Genomic DNA, 18,573 nt, shown 5'->3' with positions numbered 1-18,573 from the left:
GCTCGTCTCTCTGGCTGGGTGGCGGAACGGGGGACCCGGCACACACCGATTCTCAATGGGCTATGTCTGCAGGACTTTGCAGCTCACACAGCTAATGTAACCTAGGCAGACACACGCACTCTGTCTTTGTGTCTCTCTCATATCATCTCTCTCTCTCTCTCTGTCTTGTTCTCTAAGTATCTATTTCTATCTCTCTATTGCTATCTCACTCTTTCTATCTTACTTTTGTTCTATTTATATCTTTCCCTCACATTCATTCTTTTTTCTCATAAATATCTCGATCTCTCCAGCTATATCTCTCTCTTACTTTCACTTTCTCTCTATTTCACATTCATTCTTTTTTCTCAATATTTTTCTCAATAAATATCTCTTTCTATAGCTATCTATCACTTTCTCACTTTCACTCTCTCGATTTCCAACTTTCTCACCGTAACCTTTCTTTCTTTCTTTTTCTCTCTCTCTCTCTCTCTCTCCATTTGGTGATTCAGTCCACAATGTTAAACTAGGATGCATAGACTGGAAGGTTCCTGGTTTTCTGCCCCGCGCCCCAGTGTATGTTGAGCTCGCTGATCTCCGTCACGGCAACAGTTGGAGTGCTACAATTAGCCTGAGTGCCCTCGGTTAGGCAGTGTGGAGGGGGGGGGAGGGGGGGAGAAATTAGGTCCCGCACGAGAAAGTACGTGCGGGGTGCTGCCTGGTGAGTCAGGATCGGGTTTGACCGTGAAGCCTGTCTGGTCAAATAGCCTGCTGGCGCTCAATGTTTAGGCTTCAAGACTGGCCACTTGGGCATAAATGTAGGGAAGTCTTGCTACAGCTGTACAGGGTATTGGTGAGACCACACGTGGAGTACTGCGTACAGTTTTGGCCTCCTGATTTAAGGAGGGATATATTTGTTTTGGAGGCAGCTCAGAGAAGGTTCACGAGGTTGATTCCTGAGATGAAGGGGTTGTCTTATGAGGAAAGGTTGAGCAGGTTGGGCCTGTACTCATTGGAGTTTAGAAGAATGAGAGGTGATCTTATTGAAACATAAGCTATTGAGAGGGCTTGACAGGGTAGATGCTGAGAGAATGTTTCCCCTTGTGGGGGAATCTGGAATTAGGTGGCATAGTTTCAGAATAAGGGGTTGCCCATTTAAAACGGAGATGAGGATGAATTTCTTCAGAGGTTGGTGAATCTTTAGAATTCTCTAACCCAGTGAGCTGTGGTGGCTGGATCATTGAATATATTTAAGATGGAGATAAACAGATTTTTTGAACTACAGGGGAGTCCAGGGCTATGGGGAACAGGCAGGAAAGTGAATTTGAGGCCAAGATCATTGTGGAATGGTGGAGCAGGGTCGAGGGGCCGTATGGTCTACTCCTGCTCCTATTTCTTATGTGAGGGACCAGAGGGCTGCTGGCCCTCGACCCCCCCAGTGCAAGTCAGTGCTTGCGGGAGAGGACGACATAATTTGTATTTATATAGCCCCTTTAACTTAGTGAAACATCCCAGGGCGCTTCACAGGACTATTCTGAGATAAAAATTTGACATCGAGCCGCATAAGTAGAAATTAGCGCCGGTGACCAAAAGCTTGGTCAAAGAAGTAGGTTTTAAGGAGCGTCTTCAAGGAGGAAAGAGAGGTAGAGAGGCGGAGAGGTTTAGGGAGGGAGTTCCAGAGCTTGGGGCCGAGGCAACAGAAGGCACGGCCACCGATGGTTGAGCGATTATAATCAGGGATGCTCGAGGGCAGATTTAGAGCAGCGCAGACATCTGGGGGGGGGGGGGGTGATGGGGGCTAGAGGGGGGGTGGGGGCGGTGTTGTGGGGCTGGAGGAGATTACAGAGATAGTGAGGGGCAAGGTCATGGAGGGATTTGAAGACACGGATGAGAGTTTTGAAATCGAGGTGTTGCTTAACTGGAAACCAATGTAGGTCAGCGAGCACAGGGGGTGATGGGTGAGCGGGACTTGGTGCGAGTTAGCATGCGGGCTGCCGAGTTTTGGATCACCTCTAGTTTACCGAAAGTAAAACCCTCACAACCAGCGCGCATTGTATTTTAATGAGGGCCACTGGGAACCAGGGTGTTTTGAAGCAATTATCTAAGGTGTAACCAGATTCCTCTCGAATAAAGTCACACGCTTGGATGATGATATTCTGTCAAAAATAGAATTGGGCGTGACGCAGGCCGGTGTGAATTTCCCGACAGCAGCAATCGCCCCTGGCTGACTTTTTCCTTGATCTAAATGGTGTAGATATGCTGTGCCGGTAGGCTTGGAGGGAGTGTGGGACGGGGGAATGGGGATGGAGAGGCGTGGAGAGCTCGACAGGTCCAACTCCTCCCGAGCCCCAGTCCCTTTCTCCAAAGGTCACGGTGATGTCAAGGTGACGTGTCTTCTAAGTAGGCATGCATCACAAGGTTCTTTCTCTCTCTTCCTGTTTTGTTTTTCTCATCGTCTTCACCTGTAACCTGACCCTATCCTTTTCGAGAGTAAATAGACCAGCAAGTATGCAGTGGGGTCCATTGTTGGGTTGACTATAAGGCTGAGGAATGCGTGGGAGAGCCGATTGTTTTTTTTTATTTGTTTGTTGTGCCTATTGAAACCTGAGCTGGGAATATCCGAGATTAAGAAATCTTTTTACTTGTAATTAAAAAAAACATTACAGTTTTGTTTTTTTTCCGCCATCCCCTCCGCTCGCTCTTGTATCGGGTGTGGTCCAATCGCAGTCCAGCGGACTTCCTTTTTGTGTGAGCCAGACGGTTCATGTTGGCAGGACGTTTGACAGCTAACTGAGGATAAAACACCAGGGATTCACACACACACGGACACACACACACACACACACACACACGCACGTGTTTCCCCTGTAAAGCAGTAATCGGGAACAGGAGCCCTCGGCAGTACCACCCCACCCAGGCGGGACAGGTTGCATACACTTGGTAGTGCCAGCTGTGGCTCAGTGGGCAGCACCCTCGCCTCTGAGTCAGAAGGTTGTGGGTCCAAGTCCCACTCCAAGGGAATTGAGCACAAAAATCGAGGCTGACACTCCCGGTGCAGTGCTGAGGGAGTGCCGCACGGTCGGAGGTGCCGTCTTTCGGATGAGACGTTAAACCGAGGCCTTATCTGCCCCCTCAGTTGGACATAAAAGATCCCATGGTGCTATTTTGAAGATGAGCAGGGGAGTTATGCCCGGTGTCCCTGGCCAATATTTAACCCTCCATCAAAATAACAAAAAAAAATAAATAAAAAGATTTTTTGGTCATTATCACATTGCTGTTTGTGGGAGCTTGCTGTGCGCAAGATTGCTGCCGCGTTTCCCACATTACAACAGTGACTACACTCCAATAGTATTTCATTGGCGGTAAAGCGCTTTAGGACATCCGGTAGTCGTGAAAGGCGCTATATAAATGCAAGTCTTTTTTCTTTTTCTATCCCCTTGAACATACTCTTTTCCCCTCCCCTCCTCTCTCCACACCCCCCCCCCCTCCCCAAAAAGGGCTGGGGGTCAATTGGAGTTTTCAAGACTGAGATCTTTGTTGGATGACAGTATCGAGGGATTATGGAACAAAGGCGGGTAAATGGAGTTGAGGTGCAGATTGGCCATGATCCCATCGAATGGTGGAACAGGCGCGAGGGGTTGAATGGCCGCCTCCTCTTCCTATGTTCTTCTGTGTGACCGAGAGCACTGGATTTACCCTTGCACCAATGCCTGGCGCTCCACCATCATTTGGGGCTCTGCCACCATTGCAGTGTACTCCTCTGTGCATCGACAGGCTAAAAGACCATCCTGCGAAGGACCCTGTAACTAATCGCAGCCCCCCCCCCCCCACCCACCCCTCCCTCCGTCCCCAAAGTGTGTCCTGACCCCGCTCGAGAGAATTGTACAACAATGAACACATCCATATATAATATATATTTTAGGATGAAAGAGAAAGACACGGGACTTGAATTTCCTATTTCTTTTAAAGTCCCCACCCCCCCCCCCCACAAACAATCCAGCGTAGTCTGCAACAAGCTCCACTTGTGTTTTCATGACGTTCCTCCATAAGCAGAAAGCACTTCCAGCCGCCTGGTTCTTTTTTAACATTAAAAATTGAAACAGATGTTGGCAACCCAACCCAGCCAGCTCAAAATAGACGCTCGTTCCTTATTAGTAATAATTCTGTTATTTCAATCCCCATTTTCTCATAACGGGTTGCACAGGATCTTTTTGGAAGCTGGGTGAATGGAAGGGGCGGGGGGGGGCGGTGTGGTGGTGGGGCGCGTGGAAGGGCTACATTTGAGGGGAATGTGTGTGTTTTTTATTTGTACAGCGTCTGACAAATGGTCCCCGAGGTGCATTAGCCACCGTGAAGCAACCTGCTGAGGAGAGCAAGAGAGAGGGGGTTAGAGAGAGGGAGAGGGAGAGGGAGAGCGAGAGAGAGCGAGCCTGTATGCTGTGTGTCTTGGCATAGTGCCGCTTTGCATTCGGGAAGTTCAAGAGAGGCTGTCGTGTACAGGGATCAGACGAGGCCTGTTTCCAATTGAGCCTAATTTACAAGCCCAGCATCGAGTGCAGGTGGAGAATTGGGGGCGGGTGGGGAAAGAGGAGGGGAAACGCATGCCAGAGGTGAAAGGTCATTCAGCTGTGCCTCCCACACGTCCTCTACATAAAAAGACTTGACTTATTTTCTGGTTCTCTTTAGACGAGACTCGAGGGGGAATGAAACCTTCAGGGCTCCTGTTCAAACACTCTTTCATTCAAGGGCAACCAATGGGCAATTGCTTGGGAATTTTGGCCCAGGCTCAAAACGCGGGCAACAAATATTAGGCCTCAAAATAAATTTAAAAAATTAAGCTGGAGATTCATCTAAAAATGTCACCGTATTTTATTTTCGGTACGTCGGAGAGTTTGAATCGATAGTCCAGTGGCTAAAGGCACTGTTTGGCATTGCACTATCAGATACCAGAGTCCAAGTTTGATTCCCAGATCTTGGCCGGAGAATGAGAAAGGGAATCTGCAGTTATTCTCGACAGACCTGTGATTAGGTAGGGAAAAATCCAACCGTGTTTCCTGTTGCGTCAGTAATCCAGTCACCCCCCCCCCCCCCCCACCCCGGGCGGGATTGAGGACTATATGATGCTTGTCGGGGTTGGATGAGGACCCAGGAAATCCCAACTGCGATTGGACGTATTTTCTGTAGGTTTCATCACCTGACCTTGTGCCTCCGACTGCCTTGCCTGTTCCTTCAGCGTCGCTGGGTCAAATATCTGGAACTCTCAACCCGAACAGCATGAGGCGACTCCTTCGCCACACGGACTGCAGCGGTTTAAGGAGAAGGCCGACCAACGTCTTCTCGAGGGAGAGCTTGGGGATGGGCAATAAATGCCGGCGATGCCCACATCCCGAAGAATGGAGTTTAAAAAAATAAATAAATAAATTACAACTAACAAACAGGTGTTCAAAGAAACGGGGGAAACAAAATGTCCCGATCATTCTTCTCCCGCATTGTCCAGGAGATTAATCTTTAATCCCTGGAGATGACAGGACAGTCAACCCAAAGAGAGATTGAGATTGAGATTAGCTGTTCTGCCCTCTTGATTCGCATAGCCTTCCGGCACTGGTATTGTGCGATCCACAGCTATCTGTCCAAGGTATCGGAGTGGGGCTATGCGGAGCGCAACTGTAGACCAGCATGAACCAGCGCCTTCCGGAGAGGCGGCGGGGGGCAGGGGCAGGGTGGGGGGGCATGGGGTGGGGGTAATTGGTGGGTATAAAAACAAGCTGCATGCTTTGACTGTAACAATCCTATATTTGCATTGGAGGCTGTTCAGAGAAGCTTCACTAGGTTGATTTTGGAGATGAAAGGGCTGACTTATGAGGGTAGGTTGGGCCTCTACTCATTGGAGCTCAGAAGAATGAGAGGTGATCTTATTGAAACATATAAGATAATGAGAGGGCTCGACAAGGTGGATGCAGAGAAGATATTTCCACTCTTGAGGGGAAACTATAACTAGGGGGCATAGTCTCAGAATAAGGGGCCGCCCATTTAAAACTGAGATGAGGAGGAATTTCTTCTGAGTGGTAAATCTTTGGAATTCTCTGCCCCAGAGAGCTGTGGAGGCTGGGTCATTGAATATATTTAAGGCGGAGATAGACAGATTTTTGAGCGATAAGGGAGTAAAGGGTTATGGGGAGCGGGCGGGGAAGTGGAGCTGAGCCCATGATCAGATCAGCCATGATCTTATTGAATGGCAGAGCAGGCTCGAGGGGCCGAATGGCCTACACCTGCTCCTATTTCTTATGTTCCTATGTAATGGCTACAGCACAGAAGGAGGCCATTCGGCCCGTGCCAGCTCTCTGCAAGAGCACCTCAGCTAGTCCCACTCCACCGCCTGTTCCCTGTGGCCTTCCAATAATTTTTTCCTCCAGGTTCTTATCCAATTCCCTTTTGATTGAGTCTGCCTCCACCAACCTTCCAGGCAGTGCATTCCAGGCCATAACCACTCGCTGCGTTTTTTTAAAAAAGTTTTTCCTCATGTCGCTTTTGCCAATCACCTTAATTCTGTGTCCTCTGGTTCTCGGCCCTTCCGCCAATGGGAACACTTTCTCTCGTTCTATTTGTCCCATCGAGATTGCACCAGCTCTTTCGAAGAGCAGATAATTGGAGGTTACTGACTGACCGTATTGGGTGGGGGGGGGAGTGAATTAACATTAATTGATGAAGCACAAGACAAGTATTCACAACTTATTAAACCTTGGAACTAGTCTTCTCGCCGTTCATCTCAACAGGTCTTTTTATAAGCAGCGTACATTAATTAAGTCAGGCAATAACTTCGAATGGTAGAACGTTACAGCACGGACACACACCATTCAGCCCAATAGGTCTGCTGTGTTTTAAACAAAACCGATTACAGAGCTAGACAGGCAAAGATGCCGAGAACATTTGCATCCCTCATCGCTGCTGGGGTCACGCCAGCCCTTCAGCTCGACTTCCCCCGGGGCAGGCACAGGGGGTCAATCCCTTCCCCGGATCTGCCGGTAGACATCCTGAACTTTTTGGGGGAGCTCCGGGATTTCGCGCCTGCCTGCTCCAGTTAAAGCTGGCTGCCCAAAGCCAGCGAGCGGAGCACCATGGAGAGTGCACAAGCCAATTTAAAGACGTGTGAACAATCGGACAATGCGGTTATTTCTGGCGCTATGGGAACTCGGAGCCTTTCTCCAATTAGAACCGTTCGACACTCGCTGCACGGGTGGGGGCGGAGGGAGGGGAGCTGCAAATCCCCCTGCTTCCGCTGGCTAAAGCCCTTCAAGTATGTAGTAAAGCCAGGATTAATGCAGAAATGTGTTCCGACTGTCTCAGAACACCCTTTCTTGGAGCTAAGCTGAAAATTTATGGTCTTGGCTCGGTTTCCTGTTTTCTAGAATGGAATAGTTCACCGGGACCTGAAGCTGGAGAATATCTTGTTGGACGCCAGTGGTAACGTCAAGGTAAGCAGCACAGCCTCTCCTTGTGGAACTGTACCCCTGACTGTAAATGTTGGGGGCAACCTTTTCTAGGATAATGGGGTGATGCCCCCCCCCTTCGCCCTCTCGCCTTCCTTCCCCCCCCTCCCCCGCTCCCCTCCCTTCCCCCGCTCCCCTCCCTTCCCCTCCACGGCCTCTCCTCCCTCTCTATCTCTGTAACCGCCTCCAGCCCTACAACCCTCCGAGATATCTGCACTTCTCCAGTTTTGGCCTCGTGATCATTCCCGATTTTAATCGGTCCACCATTGGTGGCCGTGCCTTCAGCTGCCGAGGCCCTAAGCTCTGGAATTTTCCCCCCAAACCTCTCCGCCTCCCCTTTCTCCTTTTTAAGATGCTCCTTAAAACCTACCTCTTTGACCAAGCTTTTGGTCACCCGCCCCGATATCACTCTCTGGGGCTCGGTGTCAAATTTTGTTTGATAACGCTCCTGTGAAATGCTTTGGGACGTTTTATTATAACCGAGCTTTATAAATATAAGTCATTGTTGACTATATGCTCAGAGGAAACTGTCTCGAGTAAAGAGGGTATTGTATCCCAAATTCTGTGATGGAACATTAATACTCCTCAGAAACCTTCTAAAGGGTAAGGTTTTCAAAGCTATCCATGGATTTAATTTTATTTGGGGAAGGGCTGAAACGAGCTGTCCTTGTCTGGGAAGCTGTTCCATATCATGTTTTGTTTCTGCCTCTACGTTGGTACAGTGGTGCAATAAATCCTGCTTGCTTGGCTGTCGCTGGTTAAAACGGTAACTGCAGCCTCCCTGTGTCACTTGCAAGCCAATAATAGGATTGTTTTGTGATGAGATCCATAAAAGGTCAGTGTAACAAACACACATTGTCGCCTAGCAACCGCTTCAAGCACTCCCAGCCCCAATATCCTGAGGACAATCATTCAGTCCAAGTCCATTTTCTTTCTCTTTCTCAAACGCTTTTCAGTTGTAGTGACAGCCTCACTTCCTCCTTCCTTCCTTCCCCCACCTCCCAAACCTCTAAATCAGCCTACGTACAGATTGATCGCAGCCACTACAGACCACCAACCCTGCCCAGTTAGAGTGAAATCTGTCGTCGTGCCTGCCTGTTGTCAAGGGCTACCTGTTGGGACTACCTGAATTCTGTCCCAAAGCTGTCAGTGTGGCTCAGTGGGCAGCACACTTGCCCCTGAGTCAGAAGGTCACGGGTTCAAGTCCCCCTCCAGAGACTTGAGCACAAAAATCTCGGCTGACACTCCAGTGCAGCGCTGACGGAGCGCTGCACTGTCGGAGGTGCCGTCTTTCGGATGAGACGTTAAACCGAGGCCCCGTCTGCTCTCTCTGGTGGATGTAAAAGATCCCATGGCACTATTTCGAAGAAGAGCAGGGGAGTTATCCCCAGTGTCCTGGAGCCAATATTTATCCCTTAATCAACATAACTAAAACAGATTATCTGGTTATTATCACATTGCTGTTTGTGGGAGCTTGCTGTGTGCAAGTTGGCTGCCGCGTTTCCCACATTGCAACAGTGACTACACTCTAAAAGGTACATAATTGGCTGTGAAGCACTTTGATACGTTTGGTGGTCATAAAAGGCACTATATAAGTGCAATTCTTTCTTTTTATAAATTGTTGAACCTAGAGAGGGAGCATTTCACTCAAAAGGCCTGACTGCTATATAACTGGCAGCTCAATGGTGTAATCACTCCTTTCAAGCGAGCATTCCCCATAACTGGGGTGTGCTGTTTGCAGTGGTCCCTCTAAAATGTTGCAATGTTGTCTGTCCGAGCTACTTGTGCTCCCAAGTCTGTTTACATTTTATTTCAGTAATCGGGAGGCCCATGACCTTTGCTCGAAACTGACCCTGACTCTCTGATTACTAGTTAATTTTTAATATGATCCAAAGTATTAAACAAAACGAAAGCGTTGAACGAGGGGGAGGGGAAAGGCGGGGTAGATGGAGTCAAGATCACAGATCAGCCACGGCCTCATTGAATGACGGGTCAGGCTCGAGGGGCTGAATGGCCTCCTGTTCCTGTGTCCCTTCCCAAGAGGCAGTGGGGAGACAATTCCATCGATTTCACTGCCTGGGATTTTCACAATGCAGTGCCGTATTTTGATGGGAATGATGTTGGGAGAATTATTTTGGAGCCCTTTTTGAAGTTTCGGGCATCCCAGTGGCATTCTGGGTAAGAACAATGCCACCGTGTGTTACTGAGCTACATACACCAGAGGTACTAGATTTGATCCCTGGTCTGTGCTGAGCAGCTGATCTCAACTGGGGCACTAGAACTGGCCTCACCTCTTCAAGATAGGGGCTGGTTGGGGGGGGGTGGGGAATCAAGGAGACAGCCAAGGTTCCCTCTCCCGACTCGTCCAGTAACCCCGGCTTGGATGGGCAAAGACCGAATCCGACACGGCATCTGCTACCCTCCATTGGCAAAACCGCCTTGGACCGGCATTGTCCAGGCTCCCACGGGGGCAGTGGTCACTCTGGTCAGGTGCGGTTGGTGCTCTGACTCCAGCAGAGGGCCGGAGATGAGGAGGAGCTAACAAACTCACCCTTGCTTGCTTGCTCCCTCCCACCTCAAGTTCTGATTAAAACAGGTCACAGAATCTTTTTTTGTTTTGGGAAAATATGAAGAAAATAAGTCGTTCTTGGCTCGACGCCTGACTGGTGCATTAGAAACTGGGCCAGAAGTACCCTGTGGGCGATTCTCCAATCCGGACCCAGATCCAGTCTCCTATTTTGGCCTGCCCTGATTAAAAAAAAATGTAATTACAGGCATACCATCTGTCAGTTCCCCTCAGCTTGATCTGATCCAAGCATGTATAACGCTCTTGAGTAAACACACAGCAAATTACTCTGTTTGGATGTTTAGAGTCTTTTAGCAACCCCGTGTAGATGTTACGTGTTACTTATCACTTAGTCAGTTGTCATTGGAAATTTCGATGTGACTAAGAGTTACAACAGGCGGAGGTCCAGCATTGACTACAGAGCTTCTCCATGTTTGCATTTCTAAAGTCTTTGAACCTTTTTGTTTTCCAGATTGCTGATTTTGGTCTCTCCAATTTGTATCACCATGACCGGTTTTTGCAGACCTTTTGTGGTAGCCCCTTGTACGCATCTCCGGAAATTGTCAACGGGCGCCCTTACAGGGGACCTGAGGTGAGTGTGGGGGTTCCTTCACTGCTCCTTGCAATGGTCGAGGTTTACTCCCAAACGATTTTTTTTTTAATGGACTCCGTTATCCGCTGCAAGCAAAGGTTACTTGCTTAAAGGAGCTCCATCATCATCATCATCATCATCATCATCGTAGGCAGTCCCATGAAATCGAGGAAGACTTGCTTCCACTCTAAAAGTGAGTTCTCAGGTGACTGAACAGTCCAATACGAAAATGACAGTCTCTGTCGCAAGTGGGACAGACAGCGGTTGAAGGAAAGGGTGGGTGGGGAGTAATTAGGACACATGCCGATTTCTTTCCCCTACTCTGCACACCCGCCAGGGATCTTCCTGAGCTGCAAAACCCAACTCCAGACGGGTTCTGAGCTTGACTGTGACAGGATGTCAACTCCAGAACTAGGGGCCATAAATATAAGACAGTCACTAATAAATGCAATCGGGAATTCAGGAGAAACTTTCTTTGCCCAGAGTGTGGTGAGAATGTGGAACTCACTGCCACAGGGATTGGATGAAGCGATTGTTAAAATGTTTTTATTTATTCGTTCAAGGGATGTAGGCGTCACCGGCAAGGCCAGCATTTATTGCCAGTCCCGAATTGCCCTTGAGAAGGTGGTGGTGAGTCACCTAAGCCATCTCAGAGGGCAGTTAAGAGTCAACCACATTGCTGTGGGTCTGGAGTCACATATAGGCCAGACCGGGCAAGGACGGCAGATTTCCTTCCCTAAAGGACATTAGTGAACCAGATGGGTTTTTACAACAATCTGGTAGTTTCATGGCCACCATTATTGACACTGGATTTTAATACCAGATTTATTTAATTGACTGAATTTAAATTCCCCAGCTGCCGTGGTGGGATTTGAACTCTTGTCTCCGGATCAATAGTCCGGGCCTCGAGATTACTAGTCCAGTAACATCACCGCTATACTACCGCACCCAAATAGTATCGATGCATTTAAGGGGAAGCTTGATAAGTCCATGAAGGAAAAACGAATAGAAGATTATGCTGATAGAGTGAGATGAAGAGGGGTGGGAGTAGACTCGTGTGGAGCATAAACACCGGCACGGTCTTGTTGGGATGAATGGTCTGTTTCTGTGCTGAAAATTCTATGTAATTGTGAGATCTGATGTGACTTTAGCTGCAGTTGGGATAGGTATGTCGAGGCCAAATTTAACTGCGCAACCCTCTAATATTTCACATTTGATTATGGAGTGTTAGCAAATAAACCTGTGGGGCCTTTCCTTTATAAGACGACGGGTGACATTTTACACTTTGTTAGCTTTAAGCAAACCTGGTAACAATCCTATTAATCCAACTTAACACACAAGCAATAGCCTTCAGCGCACGCAACCAAAGTAACGCTGAGTTGCCCGTACGCAGGGGGTCAAAGAGTCACTCTCTGGGGTTTATGCTGAGGATTGCCACAATGCATTATACACCAAGTTGACATGAGGTGTTTAGAAAGGGTTTGAGCTTGGTCTGTAGAACGCAACAATGCGGTGCAGTGAATAGGCCTGATTTTATGGGGAAATGTTTTGAAGAGAAGATTATCCTTCAGTCGCCACAATCGCTGGCCTCCAAATGTGGCCTGATTTTGGTTTCCCCGGTAACGTGAATCTTGTTCCTTCTTGGCAGGTTGACAGCTGGTCCTTGGGCGTCTTGCTCTATACCTTGGTCCATGGCACCATGCCCTTTGACGGGCATGATTACAGAAACCTGGTCAAACAGATCACCAACGGCGAATACCGTGAGCCAACCAAACCTTCAGGTAACCAAAGAAAGACTTGCATTTCTGTAGCGCCGTTCACCACCTCGGGACTTCTCAAAAACGCTTTACAGCCAATGAAGTCCTTTTGAAAGTGTAGTCACTGTTGTAATGTAGGCAACATAATGTAGGGAGGGCAGGTCTATGACAAGGAAACCTGATTGTATTACTTAGTTACTGTCGCTGTGATAAGTGATCAGGAGTGAAAGCCCTGGCGGATTTGTTGCCCAGATGAGATCAGCAACTGAGCCTAGGGCAGGGATTAAACTCGGGACCTTTCTGGTGCCTGAGACTCAGTTTAACACCTACCAAGGAGAGCACTTTCCAATTTAGCTATTAGCAGATGATGTCACATGGGTTGAACAGGCGTTTTTATGTTGACTTGCTGTCATTGTTCAAACATGACAGCCTAGCTCGACCAAATCCCGTTTACCCATCATCCCTGTGTCACTGACCTACGTTGGGTAATGGTCCACCAGTGCCTCGAATATAAAATTCTCACCTTCGTGTTCAAATCACTCCACAGTCTCACTCCTCCCTATCTCTGTGATCTCCCCCAACCCTACAATGCTCCGAGATCTCTGCACGCCTCCAATTCTGGCCTCTTGAACATAACAACATAAGAAATAGGAACAGGAGTAAGCCATACGGCCCTTCAAACCTGCTCCACCATTCAGTAAGATCATGGCTGATCTGTTCATGGACTCAGCTCCACTTCCCCGCCCGCTCCCCATAATCCCTTATCCCCTTATCGTTTAAGAAACTGTCTATTTTTGTCTTAACTTTATTCAATGTCCCAGCTTCCACAGCTCTGAGGCAGCGAATTCCACAGATTTACAACCCTCAGATGAAATTTCTCTTCATCTCTGTTTTAAATGGGCGGCCCCTTATTCTACAATCGTGCCCCCTAGATCTAGTCTGCCCCATCTGTGGAAACATCCTCTCTGCATCCACCTTATCAAGCCTCCTCATAATCTTATACGTTTCGATAAGATCACCTCTCATTCTTCTGAATTCCAATGAGTAGAGGCCAAACCTACTCAACCTTTCCTCATGAGTCAACCCCCTCGTCCCCTGAATCAAGCTAGTGAACCTTCTCTGAACTGCCTCCAAAGCAAAGTATATCCTTTCGTAAATATGGAAACCAAAACTGCACGCAGTATTCCAGGTGTGGCCTCACCAATACCTTGTATAGCGGTAGCAAGACTTCCCTGCTTTTATACTCCATCCCCTTTGCAATAAAGGCCAAGATACCATTGGCCTTCCTGATCACTTGCTGTACCTGCATACTATCCTTTTGTGTTTCATGTACAAGTACCCCCAGGTCTCGCTGTATATGCTGAGTCTCTGAGTATATTCAAGGCTGAGATAGACAGATTTTTGGAGGCTCAGATCGATAGATCTTTGGATTCTAGGGGAATCGAGGGATATGGAGATCGGGCGGGAAAGTGGATTTGAGGTCAATGATCAGCCATGATCTTATTGAGTAGCGGAGTAGGCTCGAGGAGCCATATGGCCTATTCCTGCTTCTATTTCTTATGATCATATGAGGGGTCTGGACAGAGCAGATAGAGATACGATTCCCATTGGCAGAAGGGCCGCGAACTAGAGGACGCAGATTTAAGATGATTGGCAGAAGAACGACAGGCAGCCTCAGGAATTACAATTCCGCAGCGAGCGGTTAGGATCTGGAATGCACTGCCTGAAAGGATGGTGGAAGCCGATCAATTGTGGCTTTCAAAAGGGAATTCGATAAGTATCTGAAGGAAAATAAATGTGTAGGGACAGGGGAAAAGGGCAGGGGAATGGGACTAGCTGAAGTGCTCTTGCATCGAGCCGGCACGGGCTTGCCCGGATGAATGGTCTCCTGTGATGTAACTGTTCTATGATTCTATGAATTGGAGATTCATGTGTTTTCTTTGGCCACATTGCAGATGCCTGTGGGCTGATCCGGTGGCTGTTGATGGTGAACCCAGACCGGCGAGCCACCATTGAAGACGTCGCAACTCACTGGTGGGTGAACTGGGGTTGCAAGAGCCCCGTGTGCGCGATGGAGTCGGTGAACGACTGCGATCCGCTGGGGGCCGTCACCTTGGACTGGGTGCAGCGCTCGTCCCGCATTGTCTTCGAGAGCGGCTCCAAGGTACGCTGCTTCTTCAAGCAGCACAGCTCACCGCTGGAGCGGCAGCGGTCGTTGAAGAAGTCCAAGAAGGAGAACGACATCTCGCACTCGCTGCAGCAGGAGGCCGAGAGCCCGGGCAAGTCGCTGCTGAAGCGGCCAAAGGGGATCCTGAAGAAGCGCAACAACGGGGACCACCGCTCGCACAGCGCCGGCAACGTCGCTCACCCCGCGCCCTCCGAGGAGAGCGCGTTCGTGCAGAGGGACTCCAGCGCGTCGGCGACCGAGAGCGACAGCCAACAGGCCGCTGCCACCGCGCCCAAGAAAGGTATCTTGAAGAAGCCCGCCAAGCGGGAATCCGGCTACTATTCCTCGCCGGAGCACAGCGAGTCGGCGGACTTGCTGGACTGCGAGGACTCCTCCGTCTTCGAGGCGGAGGCATTCGACGGCGAGCAAAGCGCGGCCGGTGGCCCCCACGACGCGGCGTCCAGGCGCAAGGGCATCCTCAAGCGGAACGGCAAGTTCTCCGCCGGTGGCCCCGACCCTGCCACCCCCGCCGCCGCGCCCGCCATGGGCAGCGCCAGCCTCAAGAGTCTGGGCTCCTTCGACGAGCTGGCCTTCTCCGACATCCGGCTCTCGTCCAGCCGCGGGCGCCCCTCCAGCGCAGCGAGCGAGGACAGCATCCTCTCCTCCGAGTCCTTCGAGCGTCTCGACCTGCCCGAGCGCGGCAGTGGTGGCGGCGGCCAGCGCCCACGCCAGGGGCGAAGGAGCCACCAGGTGCGGAGCTGCGTCTCGGCCGACGACCTGCTCCACCTGGACGGACCCGAGCTAGACTGCCGGCCGCGCCTCTGCAAGATGAAGTGCCTGGCCGACCACCTCGGCGACAGCAACTTCTCCCTCACCGACCTCGACAACGTGACCGAGGTCTACAAGAAGGCCGTGGCCATCTGCAATAAGCTGATCTGAGTGGGATCGTTCTGTGCCCCTAATTTTGGCTCATTGGATACGTGATGGTTAATGTCAAAGCAAAATGTGCTGCGAGAGGGAAGCTCAACTGCGCAGAGATGCGTCCGAGGTTACAGAATGTCTCTTTAAAAAGAGGAGATGATCGAACAAAAACGAGGGTACAGAATGTGAAAGAAAGGCTAGTGAAAGTAGAATGGACCCAGTCGTAGTGCAAGGAGACACTTGTTTCTCTGTTAATCCCATGTAATGTTTTGCCTCAAGGTAAATGGGAATTGTCTTGAATTGGGCCTAGCTCCAGTATGGAGCGACACTAAAGGGGTCGCCCAGACTTGCACTGTGAACCCTGAACTGGAGAGCGGAAGAGAGAAGAGCGTGATGGTGGTCTAAAGAAAGCGGTTAAGATTGAAAACACACGATAAGGGGGTAAAGGTTTGGAAATAATATGTGGAAAAGGAAGAGAAGAGATTTCCTCCTCCTCCTCCTCCCCCTCCCCCCAACCCCCCCAACCACCCCACCCCCACCCCCCCCCCCCCCCCCCCAATCCTCGCTTTAAAAAAAAAATGTATTGGTGAATGGGGGTCAGGTGGAAATTTTTGCAACACGTGTGGTAAGATACCACCATTCTGTTTGGCTGTGCGCAGTGAAGCCCCGTTGTTGGGTAAATCTCCAGCAAGCGCATTTCCGCAATGCTATGGGCTGGTTGAGCTTGCCTGTGTCATTGGTCGGGTGATGGGTACCTTATGCACCCCCCACTCCTGTAACTGTCCTTGCCAAAAAAAAAGTGTACAAGAAAATTGGACAGTTGCACCAGACTGAAAACTGAGTTTACTATTTATGTGTCAAATGTGTATATATTTTGCCCGTTAATTTATTTTTCCCTCTGTCTCAGACTGTTGGTCGTGTGTAAATAAACGAATGCTGAAGAGGTTTAATGTTATAATGAAGTAGATTTTTTTTCCTCTACTGCTCAATTTTAATTATGGCTAGGATTCTATAAATAATAATCTTCAAATCGCAATGGAGCCCAATTGATTAGAGCAAGGGAAATGGCGTGCCTGTTTAGCTGGGAGGAAGCATTGTCAACATGACGTGCATTCTTTGACTGTGTCTAAACGTTGGGCAGGTTTTGGCATTGAGACACAATCCAAATACTGAGAATCCGTTTCTTCATGATCGAAATATATTGTTTCATATTTGGATATTGCGTTTTTTGTGGTGTCTCTTCAGCATTCCTTTGCCAGCTATATTTTTGTGTACTGTCAAATTCATGTTGATCTGTGATGTTGCATGCCATTCTGACTGATGTTATTCTGATTGGTGTCTTTTTCTGAATAAGTACTTGAATCCCCACTGGGGAGAGCCCTTTGGTTAAAATCGTTTGTCCACCCCTACCCCGCCCCACCCCCCACATCCACCCCGATCATTTCAAAATTGCCTTAACAATGCTGGATATTTAGAATATAGTTTGCAGGAAATAAGCCCATGAGGGAGGGAGTCGCAAAGTCAATGTCCACCTGGTGGCATGCTTGTTATTTTTGTCTTGCATCCTGGCCAAGATGCTTTGAAGTGTCGCCTACGCGAAACGATTGAGTTTACCGGGGAGGTGTCGCTTTGTCCGATAACCTACTGCTCAGTTTTGCACATGCCATGTGTGAAGTCTATGAAATGGAACTGTCCTGTGAATCCTTGTGCGAGGGTGGGGGGAGAAGGGAAGAGCAGACCAGGAGTTTGAGAACGTGCCCATTACTACCATGGGATTTTAACCATGTGGGCAGTAATCTATTTTCACTGATTCCCTGTAGACCAGCACCTGATTGCAGAAGAGTAATGTCCAGAGCCCAATTGCATATGTGAATTAATTTCTTTATTTAAAAGATGTTGAGAGATGCCATGATACATGCCAATAATTGTCAATCCATTTTTAGTATTCTGTAATGGGGAATTACTGGTTAATTTGCTGCTAGCATTGGCAGAGAGCAGGTATAACCTTATCTGTCACGTTGGCATGCTATAGGCACTCCCGGTGACCAATTCACTATAGAACCCCTATGAGTGGGTCCCCTGCTTGCTTGCCCTCCTTGGGGAGTGGGGTGGTACACTGGTCTGAGGAGACGTAGAGAGAAGAGAATAAGAATAAAAGGAGTCGAAGGGAAAAGAAATGTTAAAAACCTCAACTCCTACTAGAATCGGATCGCTACTTTACCTTCTACACTCAAGTGACCACGCTTGGAGGTTTGATACCCAGTGTGCTGCTGAGCCCAGCTTGGACCAATGCTTGGTCTTGCTACAGTTGGCCTCGACACCCTCGGCTGGGAATGGGAAGGATCTATCCGGCGTTCCCACTCGCTATAGCGATCCATTGATCTCCTCCCTCCCCGCCTCCCCCTCCAGCTGGAATGAGCGACCATGTCGGTGCATGGTGAGGATAAGATCAGGCTTGCCTGCGAGGTTCCACAGAGCTTCAATGTCTAGATTCAAACTTAAAAGAACGAGCGTTTGAGTGAGGGGCTGGAGGGTTGCTTGTTCCCGTAGAATCACAGCCCAGCGAGGGTTCGTAGATCATAGAAATTTACAGCACGGAAGGAGACCCATCGTGTCCACGCCTAATCCCACTTTCCAGCTCTTGGTCCGTAGCCCTGCAGGTGACGGCACTTCAAGTGCACATCCAAGTACTTTCTAAATGTGGTGAAGCTTTCTGCCTCTACCACCCTCTCGGGCAGTAAGTTCCAGATCACCACCACCCTTTGGGTAAAGAAATTTCCCCTCATATCACGACTATAGCTCCCCCCAATTACTTTAAATCCACGCACCCTGGTTGTTGATCCCTCTGCTAAGGGAAACTGGTTCTTCCTATCCATTCCCTCGGTAGCGAGTTGGATGCCTTCAAGCGAGCAGACGAGAGCATTTTATGAGGTGGTGGGCAGGGAAAATGTGATCACCGGTTATACCAATATTTCTCGCTGTGCATGATCATCATATCAACAGACCAGCTTGTTCCCCAGTTCCAGTAGCTGAAACACTGGGACCGAGCAGGCTGTGGCCTGGTTGCCTATTTGCTGTGGATTACATGCTTTGAACATGTGTTCCTC

The 18,573-nt window shown here is 49.1% G+C and overlaps 1 protein-coding gene across 2 annotated transcripts in view; it reads left to right on the top strand.

Moving 5' to 3' along the window:
• The window catches only part of nuak2 (NUAK family, SNF1-like kinase, 2), a 44,083-nt gene extending 28,123 nt beyond the window's left edge, over positions 1-15,960 (top strand). For both annotated transcript variants that reach the window (XM_070859480.1, XM_070859481.1), the window contains exons 4-7: positions 7,383-7,448; positions 10,502-10,621; positions 12,270-12,402; positions 14,334-15,960. In XM_070859480.1, coding sequence (XP_070715581.1) covers positions 7,383-7,448; positions 10,502-10,621; positions 12,270-12,402; positions 14,334-15,484 — 1,470 coding nt within the window. In that variant the 3' untranslated portion in view covers positions 15,485-15,960. The remainder of the gene's footprint in view (positions 1-7,382; positions 7,449-10,501; positions 10,622-12,269; positions 12,403-14,333) is intronic.
• The last annotated feature ends 2,613 nt before the right edge of the window (positions 15,961-18,573 follow it).

Source organism: Pristiophorus japonicus, chromosome 17 (genome assembly GCF_044704955.1).
Source record: "Pristiophorus japonicus isolate sPriJap1 chromosome 17, sPriJap1.hap1, whole genome shotgun sequence".
Taxonomy (NCBI): domain Eukaryota; kingdom Metazoa; phylum Chordata; class Chondrichthyes; family Pristiophoridae; genus Pristiophorus; species Pristiophorus japonicus.
Note: the sequence above shows the minus strand (reverse complement) of the source record. Positions and strands in the feature narration are given on the sequence as shown.